Source organism: Quercus robur, chromosome 2, assembly GCF_932294415.1.
Source record: "Quercus robur chromosome 2, dhQueRobu3.1, whole genome shotgun sequence".
Lineage (NCBI taxonomy): Eukaryota > Viridiplantae > Streptophyta > Magnoliopsida > Fagales > Fagaceae > Quercus > Quercus robur.
Window position 1 is genome coordinate 22,914,753 of NC_065535.1, and position 18,031 is coordinate 22,932,783.

The window sequence follows — 18,031 nt, forward strand, 5'->3', positions numbered from 1 at the left end:
ATCCTACACGTGGACGAAGGATAAAAAAACACAGGCTACTATAAAAGGAAAAGTAAGTAACTCATAGAAGAGGCTGGGAAAAATGGCCAAAAACCAGAGCCTCCCAGCCCGCCTCCAGGAGAAAGACTCCAGGGGCGAAGACGACTTAATCATGTACGGATATCACAAAAAACCCACCGCCTGGTGACCAAGGCCTAACCTTTCAAACCCATGCTCTACAAATGATATTGTTTGGGCCTTTTTACGAGCGAGCCCAACACTGTTGTGGTTCGTTACGAATCGTGTCCTTACAGAAACAATAGATGATTTCCAAGATTTAATTTCAATAACAAGATTTAATCTCCAGGAGGGAGCTTCATACACATATACACTTAGATTAGGCTATAGTAGAAATTATATCTTGTATAATATATTAATATATATATATATATATATATTATTCTCTTGCTAGTATTATGAAAAAAATTTGTAATAAGAAAATCACGTAGACGGCAAGATTTATCTCCTACCTAAGTTACATTTTCTTATTGATTCAAATTCTTAAATTTAAGAGTCTTTTAGCTCAATTGGTTGACATTTTTTTGTAATTTTTGTAGCAGTTGTATGTACATTTATACATGCTTCTTTTTCAATTCTATTTTTATATTAAAATTTCAAAACTTTAAACTGAATAAAATAAAATAAAAAATAAACGTAGGACCAAATTGTTTATAATATGAAATTTCATAGACTATATCCAAATTTGTTAAATTTAAGAGACTAACATTGAAGTTTTTTGATAATCAACTAGCATTGAAGTTCCCCTCAAAAAACTAACATTGAAGTTACACTAAAGTGACTAAATTTCAATAACCAAAAATAAAAAATTACCCTAAATTCAAATTTCGAATAACCATGTCATGGTCATAAATATACTCATACCCAGGGGATATTTGCAAACTAACATTGTGAGGGAATAGAATATAGTAAGTTAATACAGGTTTGTAAGAATAATGGAAACTAGCATCTTGAATTTTAGAAACTCGAGTTCCATATCAATCTCGAGCCTTAAAGACTCGCTTTCTACTTGTTGAGTTTGCTGAGTTGGACACGGTTATGCCACATAGATCTCAAGTTTCTAACAGTTGAGTATAAAAAAACATGAATCTCGAGTGTTTTACACTTGATTTCAAACAATATAAACCCAGAAAAAGAAGAAAGAACCCGACCGAAGAAAGAAAGAACCCAGAAAACCCTACCTTAACAATGAAGTTGTGTGATCTCATTGAGTCTCCCAAATTGAGGTAAATGCTTTTCCATTACCATTTTCACTCTCTCCTTGCATTTCAAATCTCAAATCTCTTTTGCTTTCTATATATATATTTTCCTTCTAGATCTCGCACTAAAAAATGAGCGGAAACACAATCCAACGACGGCATTGAGTTGTCAGATTCCAAGCCAAACTTTTGCTTCCGGTGGTGCTGGTGCTCGGGATCGTGCTGCCGTTTCTCTTCGTTAGAATTGCGTTTTTGGTTCTCAAATCCACCATTGCTTGCTATTCTACTCTTGGTAAATTCCAATTTTCCTTTTCTTAAGAACAGAACGAAGATGAAGCCCAGTAGAAGAAGAATAGAACGAAGATGAAGAAGAAGAAGAAACCTAGGAAGATGAAGAAACCCAGAACGAAGAAATAGAGTTGAAGGGGATATGTTAATGAAGGAACTCGAGTTCCACGTGGATAATTTTTGTTTGCCAGCTCTAGAACTCGAGCATTTAAGACTCGAGTTCTATAATAAAACTCAAGAAGCTATTTTTCTACATTGTTTGGTAAAATCGCCGCTAACGAAATTGTTAAAAATTTAAGACCAAATGGAAAAAAAAATTCCTCATACCCGGGTAACAAAAAGTCATTTTATAATTGCCACTTTTTACTGTCTGTTCCTTTAAAAACGAAAAATATCACATGCTAATATATTATTACCATGGGTTCTATATAGTCCATTTGTTGAAATCTTTGACAACATGAAAATTCATTGTTCAACTCTTTGACAACATGATAAAGTCAAAGGTCTCCGCCCTTTCATCCCTTGGATAGATAGGGAAGGGGGGCATGTATATTTTGTTCAGCAGAAATCATTGGATCTGTCAACCTTCATTAAACAAAGCTCTACGCATTTCCTAGAACTGTTGCGAAACCGCCTTACAATGTAAAACCAAAGTTGTTCAAACAAAACAACCTACCTCAGATCTTAAACTTCCAACTCTCCCTGTGATAAAAAGCAGAACAGAGAGAGTCCCATGTCTGAAACAACAACAAAAAAAAAATCCACTTTTTAATTTCTTCAACCTCACCCAATATATGATAATGAGGTAAACAAAAAAAAAATCACTGCTTCCTGTCTTATATACCATATTTTAGCTGAAATAGCTTCTCCTTGTTTATCCATTTCTTGTTCTTTTGTGATATATATTTCCTCTTCTTTTTTTCACATTATTTTATTGTGTTTTCTTTTCCTAACAACTTGTTCTCGTGTCATGGCTAAGTGAGCGGTAGTAGTTCCATGCCAGCCATAGTTTAAGTAGGTGGGCCTCTTTCAATTTATGGCCATGTGCAGTGTACCAGTTTAGCTGGCCCTATCATCTCTGTCTCTCTCTTTTCTGTCCTATTGGTTCTTTCTTCAGTATCAAATATAGAAATTCTGATCTTTAATCATGTTTCCTGATGTGCTTTCTTAAATTTCCTATTTTGGGTTTTACAAGCTTTGTTGCCAAAGTCTAAGTTGGGATTCAAAAGGAACTGGGTTACGAGAGGACAGCTGAAGAGACTTTTTTGTAAGTGGGAACTGGGAACAAATAGGTTCTCTTTTTGTTTGTTATTATATCATGTCTCCATAACTTTTAGCCGAATTTTTGGACAATTCTGCAGTTTGGCAATTGACCCAATTGACATTTGTTCAAATTCTTAACCATTTCCTTAGCGAGTTTTAGTTTTTGGGTTTTTGGTACTGTGTTCAAATGTAAAGGCTTGAATGTCAATTTTTCTTTTTCCACGTCCTCCTTACAATCTTCAATTCTATACTTCTTCCTAGACTTTTGGGTTTTCCCAAATTTGTGTGAGTCTTATGTTGTTGGATTAGCCATGGAAACTTGGAGCTTCTTTCTTTTCATGGGCTTCACATGGCTATCTGTTGTCCTTCTCTCTGAGACAAGTTTGGCTAGTATTCAAAGTTTTGGCAAAATTCAGCCTGGGTTTCTAGCGTCTCAGATGTTATTTATTGATAATAATGGACATTTTCTTTTATCCAACAACTCGAATTTTGCTTTTGGCTTCGTTACAACCCCAGATGTCACATTGTTCCTACTAGTAATCATCCATTTGCAGAGTTCAAGAACAGTCTGGTCCGCAAATAGAGATTCCCCAGTTGCAAATTCTGATCAATTTGTGTTTGATGCGAAGGGTAATGTGTACTTACAGAAAGGAAATGGTGTGGCTTGGACACCAGATACTAAAGGCAAAGGAGTTTCAGCTATTGAATTGCAGAACTCGGGAAATTTGGTTATGTATGGGAATAGAAGTGAAATAGTTTGGCAGAGTTTTAAAAATCCCACAGATACCCTATTGCCAAACCAAGATTTTGTTGAAGGAATGAAGCTCGTAAGCAATCCCAGCTCTAAGAACTTGACTTATATTCTTGAGATCAAGTCAAGCGACATGATACTTTCTGCAGGTTTTCCAACTCCGCAGCCTTATTGGTCTATGGGGAAGGACAGCAGAAAGACAATCGATCAAGTTGGTGGTGTGGTCACTAATGCATCTCTCATTGCAAATTCATGGAATATCTATGATCAAAACAAAGACTTACAGTGGCAGTTTATTTTCTCAACCTACACTGACACAAATGCCACTTGGATTGCAGTCCTAGGAAATGATGGCTTTATCTCATTCTACAATCTCGAAGATGGACAGTCAAGTAGTGCTTCAAAAACAAAAATACCGAACGATCCATGCAGCACCCCGGAACCTTGTAGTGCATATGTCACATGTTTCAGTGAAAACATGTGCCAATGCCCTTCAATTCTTAGCTCCCGAAATTGCAACACTGGGATTGTCTCTCCATGTGATCACTCAAACGGTCGTACAGAGCTGTTAAATGCTGGAAATGTGCTCAACTATTTTGCACTTGGGTTCCTTACACCCTCTTCTATTACTGATTTGAACAGTTGCAAAGCCTCCTGTGATGGTAACTGCTCTTGCCTCGCTTTATTCTTCCAAAACAGTACAGGAGCTTGTTTTCTACTTGACAGCATAGGTAGCTTCCAAAACTCTGGTAAAGGCTCTGGCTTCATTTCATACATTAAGGTCTTGAGTGATGGAGGCAGTGGCGTAAGTAATGGAGGAGGTGGAAGCAACCACAAAGGCTTTCCATTTGTTGTGATTATAGCTATTTCAACAGTACTTATCATCATTGGTCTACTTTATGTGGGATTTCGATACTACAGAGCAAAGAGACAATTGCCTGAATCTCCACGGGAGACTTCAGAAGAGGATAATTTTTTGGAGAACTTGTCTGGGATGCCGATTCGTTTCAATTACAAAGACCTTCAAAGTGCAACTAATAACTTCTCTGTGAAGCTTGGGCAAGGAGGTTTTGGCTCAGTTTACAAAGGGTCTCTCCCTGATGGAACTCAACTGGCTGTGAAGAAGTTAGAAGGCATTGGACAAGGAAAGAAAGAGTTTCGAGCAGAAGTTAGCATCATTGGCAGCATCCATCATGTTCACTTGGTCAGGCTTAAAGGCTTCTGTGCTGAAGGAAGTCATCGGCTTCTTGCTTATGAGTACATGGCAAATAGGTCTTTGGATAAATGGATATTCAAGAAAAACAATGATGATCAGTTCCTGTTGGATTGGGAGACCAGATTCAATATTGCATTGGGAACAGCAAAAGGACTAGCTTACCTCCATGAAGATTGCGATGCCAAGATTGTCCACTGTGATATAAAACCAGAAAATGTGCTTCTTGATGATAATTTCCTTGCCAAAGTCTCAGATTTTGGATTAGCTAAGCTAATGACTCGAGAGCAAAGCCATGTTTTCACAACACTAAGGGGCACAAGGGGGTACCTTGCACCAGAGTGGATCACAAACTATGCCATATCAGAGAAAAGTGATGTTTATAGCTATGGGATGGTATTGTTAGAGATCATTAGTGGAAGAAAAAATTTTGAGCCAGAGGAAACTTCAGAGAAATCCCATTTCCCATCCTATGCTTTTAAGATGTTAGAAGAAGGGAAACTGGGAGACATCATCGATTCAAGACTGAATATAAATGTAAATGATGAGAGAGTTTCTACTGCCATTAAGGTTGCGTTGTGGTGCATACAGGAAGATATGCATCTAAGGCCATCAATGACCAAGGTTTTCCAAATGCTTGAAGGACTCAGTGCTGTTCCTCACCCTCCCACTTCCTCTCCTCTGGGATTTCGGCTATATTCAAGCTTCTTTAGATCAGTCAGTGGGGAAGGCACTTCCTCAGGCCCATCAGACTGCAACAGCGATGCTTATCTTTCTGCTGTGCGGCTTTCTGGCCCAAGATGACATTCAAAACAGTTACTGAAGATAGGAGGTAGTGTTCCTGGATGAGTTATGTATTATTTTCCTTAGTTTTAAGTTCTTGTAAATTTTTCATTTTTGAATACTCAAATTTGTAATACTAGCCATAGCTTGAGCTTTCTTACATGTTCATGTGCTCCTGCTTGCTTTGTAAATAAATAGTCTTGATTATGATAATAGTTTTGCAAAATCATGAAGAAAAAAAAATCAAGAAATTTGATCCCATTTCATGATTTGAAATAAAAGAGGTGATGTAAAAGTTGCCAACCCCCTTCTTCCACAAAGTAAAAGGGCTGAAAGAAAATATTAGAAGGGAAGTGCATGTGTTATGGTTTGGGGTACCCTCTCTAATACTTAGCTATATATATATATATATATATATATTAACATGATTCACAGTCCACCAGTTAATGCTTTAATGGTCTATCTCAATTCTTACCATTTGAGCCTGCTATCCATATTTCATTGCGAGTTCTTGGATATCATTATGCTGAACAGGGACGATTCCAATGTTTTTGATAAGGTACCAATTAGGTTATATTGTACAATGGCAGATCACTTCATGATTTTGGTCCAAGCTAGAAAAAACCAAAAGAGCATAATACTCGAACCAATTACTTAACACCCCCGGAACCCTATTAAAAGTAAAAGGAACCAGTTCTAAGCTATACTTTTAGATTTAGATAGAAAATTGTAAATGAAGAGAAAAGAAGGATACACTACCCCTCATGTTTTCATTAATCATGCATTGCTTATAAATGTCAATTCCTCTTTTTTTAAGAATGAGTAATTGGTGGGAGAGGAATGCTAGGACATTTGATGAAACTGATGTCTCAGTGCTTGAGTTGAAGTTGCTTTGGATCAGAACAATTAGGGGTTTTGCTTCTTTGTTGGTTTCTTGGAATTTTTAGATCTCCTTTTTTCATTATCTTTTGTGTATCTCTTATATACTAACTGCGTAAAAGTGCTATACCTATTTTATTTTTTATATAACAAAACTGTTATTACTTATAAAGAAAGGAATTGCTTATGAATGATATTATATGTGCAAAAGTCTGGTAGTTTTAATCTCTATGGATTCCCAGATTAGCTGTCTTTTGCTATATAGAGATGCTTTTTGCAACTTTGGCAAGATGTTTGTAACAAGATTTTTTTTGACTCTCACTACAACATAGATGAGTCAGCTCATAATGCACCTAATATATAATGCCTTCTACAACTTTGTCACATACTACTGAGTAACCTGCTTCACAGTCAAGTAATTTTCAATTTGCTTATTACCAGGCAAATAAAAATATTGTCAACATGAGCAGTTCATTGACTAATCACACTGGTACTAAGATTTTTCATACAAATCATGATAAAGCAATGTTTCACACTGGTACTAAGATTTTTCATACATTTTTAAATTCAATAAGCATGTAAGTGGGATCAAAATGTTAATTTGGAGAATGGGCTCAAATTTATGAACCAGAGACCAGCATACACCTATTTTTCCAATGCAGATATCTAGAACAATCTGGTTTGGAACATGTGGAGGCCTTCAGCCAGATCTACTCACTATAACCAACAATCCAGACATTGCAATCTCTCAGGGAAACAGACATTGCAAAGTTGGTAAGAGGTTTTTGGATATTCGTAGTTCATTTTAGTTATTTTTGTGGTTCCAAGGATATATTTTGGTCATTTTAGACTAATTTGGCATGACCCAAGTCCTAAGAACTAAAAATGGGCTCGGACATGGGTTTTAAAATAGAAGAAGAACAATAAACTTTTCTCCCTCGGCCGACGCATATAATCTCATTTCAAGAAAATGGAATCATGGGCCATGACCAAACTCTCCTCTTTGGGCTGACTCACTCAAAAAATCCTTGAATTGGGCCTAAAACCCATGAATCCGTTCCACTACAATGAAAAGTCGTTTGGGCTTTCCTTAAAAATTCAGCTTTGTACAATTATGACAAAATCCGAAAGCTCAAATGGATTAAGCCCAAAAAATCACAAATTTTAGAAAATTAAGGTGTTGTTTGGATTTTGCCAAACTCAGTTAACAAAACCCATAACTCAAAAACCGTAGGCCCCACATGTATAATATCTGTTTGGTTGATTTTCCCGGATGTTAATGAAATATGAGTTTTGCGGCAATATTGTAATTTTCATCACTAAATAGGTCCCACCCACATGTTAAATCACATCCGTAGCAGAGCAATATTGCCCAGCCAACGGCTACACCACTGTTCATTTCAGCCTTTATTTCTTTTCCCTCATTTCTCCTAACCTCTTCTTGGACATGTGTGTTTCTCTCAGCCTCTATTGTTGTTGTTTCTGAAAGGTCAAAGGTGAGATTGCTCTCTGAAATCTCCATGATCACTAATCTCCTTCTTCTTCTTCCACAACTCTCGGCCTTGCTCGCCATTTCCCTTGGTGACAGCTCCTGGTACCAGATTCTGCTGTGACAAGCCGTGTGTGTATCTTTTTGGGTCTCTGACTGCCTTAATGGGTCGGTTTTTTTTTTTTTTTTTAATCAACTGTAGCAAGTTTTTTCCAGCCATTCTATACTGCTTCAGACATAAGAGAATTTCTAACCCTTTTTTTTTTTTAATAATTTTTACTCTTTGGAATTGTTCTTTGTGAAGTGGCTTTCATGGTGATCTTTGGTGAGAAGACCTCAATGGGTCCCACAGCTGTACATAAAACTGAGATTTTCAATTGAAATACCGCTGAGAATTTGGAGCCAAACAGAAAAATGAGAAGAGTATGGGAAATTTTGAGCTAGAGTTATGAGAATTGAGTAATGAGGTTTGAGTGAGCTCTAAACCAAACAGGGCCTAAGAATCCTCAGCCCCATTGGCTTTTTTTTTTTTTTTTTTTTTTTTTTTGGGATCAGATCTTTTTCTTTTCAAGTAATAAAAAAAGAAGGTAAAAGTTGTAAAATTATTCATGTGCAAGGATCTGTGTAAACTTGACTAATAATCACTTCGCGTGACTAAATAGACACCAACACCATGTGCGGGTGTGCTGTGATCACTTTAAACAGCTAATCACGGGCAGTGGGGCCACTAAATAAGATCCAATTTCTACTTCCTTTCTAGCCTTGTGACTATAATGTTCTTTTAACTATTTATATAATTTTTGTCACAACTCACTAATATTCATAATTTACCGCATAGTAATGAGTTGTAAACTTACATGAATACTGTTTTTTTCTCTATTATTTACAACTTGTTGAAGCCAAAAAAAAAAAAAAAATAGTCCTCCAAATTTCCAACTCTTCCCACGAAGAAGTGGATCACTGTTACTACTCAAACTATCTACGTATCTAATTCTAATCTAATACTATAAAGTATCTAACTTCAAATTTAAACTAGTTATAAAAGCTCAAACTCTCTCTCTCTCTCTCTCCAATTTGCACGCGCAAACTCTCTCTCTCTCTGTGGCGGCGCTCACTGTCACTGGCACTGAATAAGTGTGGGAGATTCAGAGTGAAGGAGAGAGAGACCCTTAACTACATAGCTGGTAGAACTCACTTCAAAATCATCATATCATCTCTTTGGAGCTATTGACCACTCTTTCTCACTCTGGTAAAGCATTTGATCTCTTTTTTCTTCTTTTTTGGGTTTTTACTGTGTATTCTTATAAGATCTATGCACTTGTGTTTTTTCCTTCTTCTGGGTATTTGAGAAGCTTGCGATTTCTTAAGAGTTTAGTTCTGCTGCTTCTTGTTTATGAGTTCTTTTTGTTATCTAGACACTCAAATATGTCAGATTTGGCTGTAAAGTTCCATTAGTTTACCAACTTGATAAAGAAATATAAGAGATCTCTGTAGCTGTTTTAGATTGTATAATGAAGAAAATTCCAGTATGCCACTTCTTGATTTAATTAAATCCATATTTTTATTATAGCAATGAGAATTGGCCTGCCAATAAATCATAGTGTGTAAATAACTGATGTAAAGAGATATTGATCATGATGTGATTGTAAATTCACATTTCCCATCCGCAAAGTTCTTACTCTAAAGTTTGTATCTTTTGAATGCAAGCACTATTGTCTAAAAGAGTGAAACTATGTGCTGGAGTTGCATTTTTTCAATTGTCCCAATTGGTCATTATCTTTAGATTTAAATTGATCTATTTTTTACATGAAGCCTCTTGGATATATGTTTATGTAATAGTTAAACTAGTCAATACACTTATTCTGGTTATAGATAAATATTACATAGTTGGTACAGTTATAAATGTATTTTCCCCAAGATTAATATTACTTCTCAACCCTTGATGATATGTTTCAAGGTTTTGCTTTCTAATTTTGATGCACAATAATGTAGGTTTGAGGGAATTGTCTTAATCATATGATGGGCTCCAAGTATCACTTACCAGGCTACAGAACACGAGGCACGTTGACTATATTTGTCGTCATTGGTTTGTGCTGTTTCTTTTACCTTTTGGGAGCATGGCAGAAGAGTGGTTTCAGAAAAGGGGATGGCATACCATTGGAAATAACCAGGCAGACAGATTGCAACAACGTTACCATTCTAGATTTTGAGGCTCATCACAATGATCTTGAAATTATTGAACATGATGAACCCAGAGCCAAAGTGTTCAAGCCTTGTGACATCCAATATACTGATTATACTCCTTGCCAAGAACAAGACCGAGCAATGAAATTCCCAAGGGAAAATATGATATACAGGGAAAGACATTGCCCTCCAGAGGAGGAAAAATTGCAGTGTCTTATCCCAGCACCCAAGGGATATGTGACTCCATTCCCTTGGCCTAAAAGCCGGGACTATGTCCACTATGCTAATGTTCCTTATAAACATCTGACTGTTGAGAAGGCAGTCCAGAATTGGGTGCAGTTTCAGGGAGATGTGTTCAAATTTCCAGGTGGGGGAACAATGTTTCCTCAAGGCGCGGATGCATATATTGACGAACTTGCATCTGTTATTCCAATTGCAGATGGCACAGTCAGAACAGCACTGGATACTGGTTGTGGAGTATGTTGATTGTTCAACTTACAATGATTTATTTATTTATTGTTTATGTGTCTACATATATGTACATAGTAATATTCATCAATAGTTTAGAACTCAAATTGTTCCCAATTCCCCCCTTCCCAATCTTCCTTCTCCCTCTAGCTTGCCTGGATGCATGTTGAGCCCTTGAACTGTCTGTTTTCTTTCCAGTTCAGAAGCCTTTAACACATAACCCAATTAGGCCTCTTCCTCTCTGTGTTACGTGGAAACTATAAAATAGAGATGCTCGTCGTGCATAATGTCTGTCTTGATGTCATTGTTAAAATGCCAATGCCTGTACTGAGGCCTGAAAGTCACAAGCAGTTGATGTATCTTCCTTGAAGGGCTTGATATATTGAGAATCAACATTAGCTTTATGCTCTTGAATACCCATCTTGTAGTTTCTATTCTGGACTACTTGGCATTTTTTTGGGGGTTTAAACTATCCATATGAATGTGATTTCTTTCTGACAAGGTTCACATTATAATTATATAATATAATTTATTGCTCCAATTTATAGTATCAATATGATGGCAGTAGCTCATTTGTTATTTCTACAAGCTGCCTAATGTGCTTCACAGTTGGCTTTTCAATTCAGTAATGGTTGCTGGACTAATAATTTTGTCCATAACACAGGTTGCAAGCTGGGGTGCATACTTGCTGAAAAGAAATGTATTGGCTATGTCCTTTGCACCAAGGGACAATCATGAAGCCCAGGTTCAGTTTGCATTGGAGCGAGGTGTTCCTGCTATTATAGGTGTTCTTGGATCAATAAATCTTCCATACCCATCAAGAGCCTTTGATATGGCTCAGTGCTCTCGATGTCTAATACCATGGACTGCAAATGGTAAGTGCTAGGAATGTCCAATATCTTGGTTGACAATCATGTATTGATCGTTGTACTTTTTGTATTATGCAAAAAGTACTTAAACTTAGACCCGTTTGTTTCAGCATAAAATGTTTTGTGTGTTTTGGTGTGACTGAAAATGCTAGTCAATGGAAAATGTTTTCTGTAGTTAATGAAAAATCACACCAAAATGGTAGAAAATGGTTTAAAAAATGGACTCTCAATTTAGAACATAGGTGGTAGAATTTTTTTATACCTGGTGGAAGTTAATTTCACATATGAACCTCTCTATACAGATGGAATGTACCTCATGGAAGTTGATCGAGTTCTCAGACCTGGTGGATACTGGATTTTGTCCGGCCCTCCAATCAATTGGAAGACATATTACCAAACATGGAAGCGGTCTAAGGAGGATCTCAATGCTGAGCAAACAAAGATTGAAAAGCTGGCTGAACTTCTTTGCTGGGAAAAGAAGTATGAGAAGGGAGATATCGCAATCTGGAGAAAAAAAGTAAATGCCAAATCCTGCCAAAGAAACTCTGCCAATATATGTACATCAAAGGATGCTGATGATGTCTGGTGAGTCCCTGTGATGCTATGATGCTATGGTTGCTTTAATGTTATTTTCTGTTAGAGGTACGACATTTTTACTTGTATAACACATTTGGTACTACCATCAGTGTTCGTTTATAATTTATGGTTGAAAAAATCTTTGCTCAATTATATTTTTACTAGGTTTCTGTGATATTGTTCACTGTTTGAGGTATGAGATAGTCACTTGTCTTTGATACTTCAGCCATCAGTCAGTCATTTTATGGTTTAAGGGAATTTGAATTTTTTCTTAATTGTGTTTGTTTTTGTTATAGTTATTCACTGATAGAGGTATGAAACAATTCTATCAATTGAAATCTTTGGTACTTATTCTTTTCAACAGTTGTCCTATTATACTTATTAATGCTTGAAGAAATACTATGGTCATGGATTACTTTAGTGCTGCCTTCAAGCTACATGTTTGCTAAGTTTCCACATAAATGAGCTAGCCAAAGTTAGAAGCATGTCTTTGTGCCCTAAAGCTTGTCCAATTTTCCAATTTGGTCCCTAGAGTTTCAAAAGTAACAATCAAATCCTTGAAAAATGTAAAATGGTCCAAATTTGGTCCTTACAATACTCAAAATGCTAATATGTCATTTGATTGGGCACATTTATAATTTTTTTTTAAAAAGGTTTAGGTGTCTTAAAAAAATAGATGTGAGCAGCACAAATGGATAAAAGTGCCACACTATTGGACCATCTGGTACTATGGTTGTATGTTTTCCTTGCTAGATTGGCTGGCTTGCTTTAAGTAGTCACCCCTTTTCCTCACTAGATGAGTTCCTTGACTTATGTCATTTCAATGTTATTTGTAGCTTCCTTACTGTTTATGTTCTTGGGAGTTACTTCATTTTCTTTTTAATAAAAATCTTATTACTTATCAAAAACAAATCTGGCACTATGATGCCACATGGCTTGGGTTCTCAGATCTAGGCTATGCTGATAGTGTGGCATTTTAAAACTATTTAGGCTGAATGCATGTATTTTGTAAGACACCTAGACCATTTTTTGTTGTAAATGCGTCTAGACAGATGATACATCAGTGTTTTGTGTAATGTAAGGATTTGATTGCTATTTTTGAAAACCTAGGGACCAAATTGGAAAATTGGATGAATTTTAAGGACCAAATGTGGTATTTGCCTTACAAAAATTATAATGAAGCCATTGTGAAGTTGTGTCATCCAACACTCAGAATCCTAACTCCCTATGATCTGTTATCTATTTCTTTGTGAGTACTTGTTCTGTTTTTACTTTAACTAAGGCAACTGCATGCTAAGCAAGCTTCATTCTCTGTTATGTGGAGGCAGTGCATGTAAGTAGTGGTTGGGAGGAATGGACTTTTGTATGTATAACTTAATATGTTGGTTGATTTGTATCCATGACAATTAACTCCCTGATATATGGGATATTATTGTGTATTGCACTTTGTTGTCCTGTACTGGTTGAATCGATCCAATTTGAGCCAGTATGGATTAATACAAGCACAATTGTGCCTCGAAATTCCATTTAGTTGATAAATAAGGGTTGAATCTGCAACCATCTAATTTGATCAACTCCCTTCTTTTTGGTAAAATGTTATATAAAAATCTATGAATTTGCCTTACTCCAATTAAATGTTGGCATTGAATTTTACTGTTTTGCAAATCCAGTGATAGACTTTTCAGATGTTTTTGTTTTTCTCAAATTTGTTAAAATTGTTGCTTTTGGTATTATCATCCTAATTCTTATTTTTGTGGTGTATATTAGGTACAAGAAAATGGGCACATGTGTAACTCCTTTCCCTGAGGTAAGTAGTGAAGATGAAGTAGCAGGAGGGGAGTTGAAGAAGTTTCCAGCTAGGCTTTTTGCAGTTCCTCCCCGAATAGCTAAGGGATTCATTGAAGGGGTTACAGCAGAATCTTACGAAGAGGACAATAAACTTTGGAAAAAACGTGTAAATGCCTACAAAAGGATCAATAGATTGATTGGCACTACAAGATATCGGAATGTGATGGATATGAATGCAGGCCTTGGAGGATTTGCAGCAGCACTTGAATCACCGAAATCTTGGGTGATGAATGTGGTGCCTACAATTTCCAAGAACACTTTAGGTGTTATCTATGAGAGAGGTCTAATTGGCATGTATCATGACTGGTATGTCCCTACAATTTTCTCTCTCTTTGTTGCCCCCTTAAAGTCTCTTACACTTTCCCTATATTTTTATATACCGTAATTGCTGAGATTTGTTAGCATGAGAGTTTTAATTGCAATTTTGATAAAGATGAAAATCTGTTATTATATGACCAAATAATAGCTGCTTATGTTGAATTTGAATTTTTTTGGTACATTCTCTGAGGGATTCATTTATAAGCTTCCCTTTTCTTATTTTTGTTGATAGCATAGCAACTTCTTTTGCAACTCATTAAGCATATGTGCAATATGATCGCTAATTAATTTTTTCAAATTTTTTGGTAATGTCTATCACAATGCTGAGGGCAACATAAGAATGTCAAATAGTACAAGCTTTCATTCTTGTTACCAGTTCCATTTCTTTATCACAATGCCAAAGGCTATGTAATCTCGATAACTTTTTTATTCCCTATATATATGATCAGGTGTGAAGGCTTCTCTACTTACCCAAGGACATATGATTTTATTCATGCTAGTGGTGTATTCAGCTTGTACCAGAACAGGTAAGCCTCTTCTTCTTCTTCTTCTTCTTCTTCTTCCTGTATGCCAGAAGTCATATCAGGTTTTGGCGACTTTAAATTAATTGACCTGGAAGCCTTAAGATTGACGATTGTTTTTGTAGTCATAGGTGCTGAATTTCCAGGTATTTTCATAACATATCATACATATATATATATATATATCATTTTCATGCTAATGTGTCCTACTTTATTGGAACTCAGCAAAAAGCTACGATGCTAGAAATTGTAAACAACATAGGAGTGCCCACTAACTTTTCTGTGAGGTTTTGAATCAATGATGAAAAATTCGAGTTAGACCCCCAAACAACTAGAAGCATACGGATTGATTGATTCCAAACAGATTAGCACAAATAGACAACACAAACAAGTACTTCAACCACAGTTATCAATCACCAAATCAAAAGCAATAAAGATACTGAAAGCAATAAACAACACACAGATCTGGAAACAAAGTGGAAAACCAATGAAGAAACTCTTTAAAGGAAAAACCACTCCAGAGGATTCAACCCCTTATGCCAAAAAAAGTAACAATTACAATAGCCTACTTACAAAACCTTTGTAGCTAAATTCTCTATGTAACCTTAGTAAACACCCCACTTGCCTTCCCACCTAGTGGCCCTAGAACTCTGAAATTTTTCTACAGGAACTTTCTTCATGAATAACCTTGTCCACAAGGACCTGGAAATCCAATGCTCCAAAGAATTCTTTGGAGGTTTTCTATCAATGAATTCACTGACAAAGGGTTGGGTTTTGTGTGGTTTGGATGAATAAAACTCACAGTGTTTTAAGCTCAGGGCTCTAGGAACTCTCAAAATGTATCTCTAAAAAAATATAGAGGAATTTAGGACTCTTTAAGCTCAAGGAGATTTGGTTCCTAGATTTGCTCGTGTATAACAGCCTTTCACTCTCTTTGTAGCAAGGGTTGGTTGACATAGAGAAAACTAGGTAAATAGGTGACAACAATTCAATTTACTATTCACACAATTTTCGGTCAGTGCAGGTTTCACATTCTGTCAAATTTTCTGTCAAGTGAGGTCCCAAGAACTTTCTGTCTGACATTCACTCAAGCAAGAATGATTTCAATTGAGCGAGTATTCTAAAGCTTAAATTTTTCAATTTGCTTCTTGGCTCAACTTAGCACAACTCGAACATGAATGAATTACCCTTGTGACATTTTGTTTTGACATAGGAATTTAGTCAACAATCTAAAACCTAACAAATGATAACAATGGCTTTCGAGGCTTGATTTTTTCTTGAGAGCTGAAGTGGACATAGCACTATATGTGCAAAAAGTTCTGTAACTCCTTGATCTCCTATACTTAGTAAAAAAATAGGTTGCTGCAATTTATATGATCTTAATTTATTAACTAAATCCTGGTTATATGGGGTTTTCTTCTGATAGACAACCTCATTTGTAAGAAGTTTTTACTACCTTTAAGTTATGACAAAATATATGCAAATGCTTGAATAGGTGCCAACTGGAAGACATCCTTCTGGAGATGGATAGGATATTGAGGCCTGAAGGGGCTGTCATCTTGAGGGATGAAGTTGATGTCATGAACAAGGTTAAGAAAATTGCTGGAGGCATGAGATGGACTATCAGGCTGATGGATCATGAGGATGGTCCCCTTGTGCCTGAGAAGATATTGGTTGCAGTCAAACAATATTGGGTTGGCAGTAGCGGAAACGGCACATCCAGTAATAAATAAACCAGATCATTGTTTGCTTTGGAGTAGATGGAGTCAAGGAGTTGAGATCCTCATAGATGGCACGTGTAATTATTTTTATCCTCATTAGAATTCTTGTTTTTATTTTTAAAAAATTTTGATAAACTGTTACAAGTTACAACCAACTAGTGGGGAGGGGAATTTGAACCCTGATTCTCCTTACAAATGAGACAGGTTGATGTTATTGAGTTACAAGGCTCTTATTCCGATATCCTTATCTTGATTTTGGAGGTAATTGTAGAAAAAAGGTTCGCAGATAGTATTTCAAGAACATTATTGTGATGATGTTTAGCAAGACACTTATTTTCATCGTATGTTCTTCAAACAAAAACACAAAAAATCATAATATGAAATTTTGTTTTTATTGTCCTTATAATTTATTGTGTCTTTACTGCTTGAAACTTGCATCGGAGGCCCTTAAAAATATTGCAGAGGTTGGTTCTGCTTGGGCCCAATTAAGAGCCCTTTTACAATTGGAGTGACCTCAAAATTAATCTCGACAGGGAGGAAAATCGATAGTTACAATTAGGAAAAAGAGATTTGGATTTCAGTGTTTTTGTTGAGTCTGTTGAATTACAAGCTTTTTGGTGCAAATAGTATTAGTTTTGGGATCCAAATATTTGTTAAGAGATTTGCTACGTCTATAATATTTTCATTATACTTTTACAACAAATTCTACTTAGGTGGTAATTTCTAATTTGGATTTACTACTGAATTTATGTTTTTGTCCATCAATAACAGCCAAAAGCAATCTGTTATTTAGGACTTGTTATGAAAATGTTGTGGACATAACATTTCTCATTTGTTAATGAATCATTTTAGGAAAGTTTTGATATTATTATTATGAAAAATATAAAAAACTCAAAAAAAATTAATTATTTTTTTCTCTTTCCATAAAAAGTTTTTAAAAATATTTTTTAAACTAATCCCTTGGAGGTATTTGTTAACTTTTCAGGTTTGTTTTGTTGCACATAGCTGTTTATATTGCTAACACTTTCCAAGAATAGTAAGCCACTAGTTAGCTGATTTAATGTGCCATCATTTTCAATGAAAATTACTTTGGCAGCCGGAAAATAAATATGCTAAACACGGTTGCACTGGTTATTCCAATGGGTGGTTTAAGTGTCTTATTTTGTTAATATTGGATGAGTCTTTTGTGAGGAGGCACCCTGATCCCCAAGTTGGCTATTTTGCCAAATTCTTTTAGAGAATTGTCTCATGCCTCTAAGTAATCTCAGGGGCTCTAGAAATTTTTTTTATTTTATTTTTTGATATTCGTTAAAAAACTCAAATTATATAAAATCTAATAAATAAAAAATAGAATTTGAATATATCGACATTACACACACACACACACAAAAAAAAAAAAAAAAAGACTACTACTTAATGTTTTACAATTTCCTTCTACTAACAAAATAAAAAACACATAAAAGGACTAATGAGAGATAAAATGAGCTATCAGAATGATTAGAATAATAAGGTGAGAGAGAATCTGAAATTATAATAGAGAAGGTATGAGAGATAAAATGAGCAATGAGAATGTTGAGATTAGAGTAATAAAGTGAGAGAAAATC

The 18,031-nt window shown here is 35.7% G+C and overlaps 2 protein-coding genes across 2 annotated transcripts; both read left to right on the forward strand.

The window, feature by feature from the left end:
- The first annotated feature begins 2,075 nt into the window (after positions 1 to 2,075).
- LOC126712924 (G-type lectin S-receptor-like serine/threonine-protein kinase SD2-5) lies at positions 2,076 to 5,927 on the forward strand. Its single transcript, XM_050412464.1, has one exon. The coding sequence runs from the start codon at positions 3,119 to 3,121 to the stop codon at positions 5,573 to 5,575; it is 2,457 nt and encodes an 818-aa protein (XP_050268421.1). The 5' UTR covers positions 2,076 to 3,118; the 3' UTR covers positions 5,576 to 5,927.
- Positions 5,928 to 8,947: 3,020 nt separating this feature from the next.
- LOC126712925 (probable methyltransferase PMT14) lies at positions 8,948 to 16,668 on the forward strand. The gene is made up of 7 exons (XM_050412465.1): positions 8,948 to 9,171; positions 9,915 to 10,583; positions 11,239 to 11,449; positions 11,746 to 12,028; positions 13,787 to 14,173; positions 14,635 to 14,712; positions 16,202 to 16,668. The coding sequence occupies exons 2-7, from the start codon at positions 9,939 to 9,941 to the stop codon at positions 16,437 to 16,439; spliced, it is 1,842 nt and encodes a 613-aa protein (XP_050268422.1). The 5' UTR covers positions 8,948 to 9,171; positions 9,915 to 9,938; the 3' UTR covers positions 16,440 to 16,668.
- The last annotated feature ends 1,363 nt before the right edge of the window (positions 16,669 to 18,031 follow it).

Excerpts from the sequence above, each read along its gene's own strand:
- LOC126712924 (XM_050412464.1), top strand. The coding sequence starts at position 3,119 with ATGGAAACTTGGAGCTTCTTTCTTTTCATGGGCTTCACATGGCTATCT.
- LOC126712925 (XM_050412465.1), top strand. The coding sequence starts at position 9,939 with ATGATGGGCTCCAAGTATCACTTACCAGGCTACAGAACACGAGGCACG. Across the intron at positions 10,584-11,238 it reads CACTGGATACTGGTTGTGGA|GTTGCAAGCTGGGGTGCATA; the intron begins GTATGTTGATTG and ends TCCATAACACAG. Across the intron at positions 14,174-14,634 it reads ATTGGCATGTATCATGACTG|GTGTGAAGGCTTCTCTACTT; the intron begins GTATGTCCCTAC and ends ATATATGATCAG.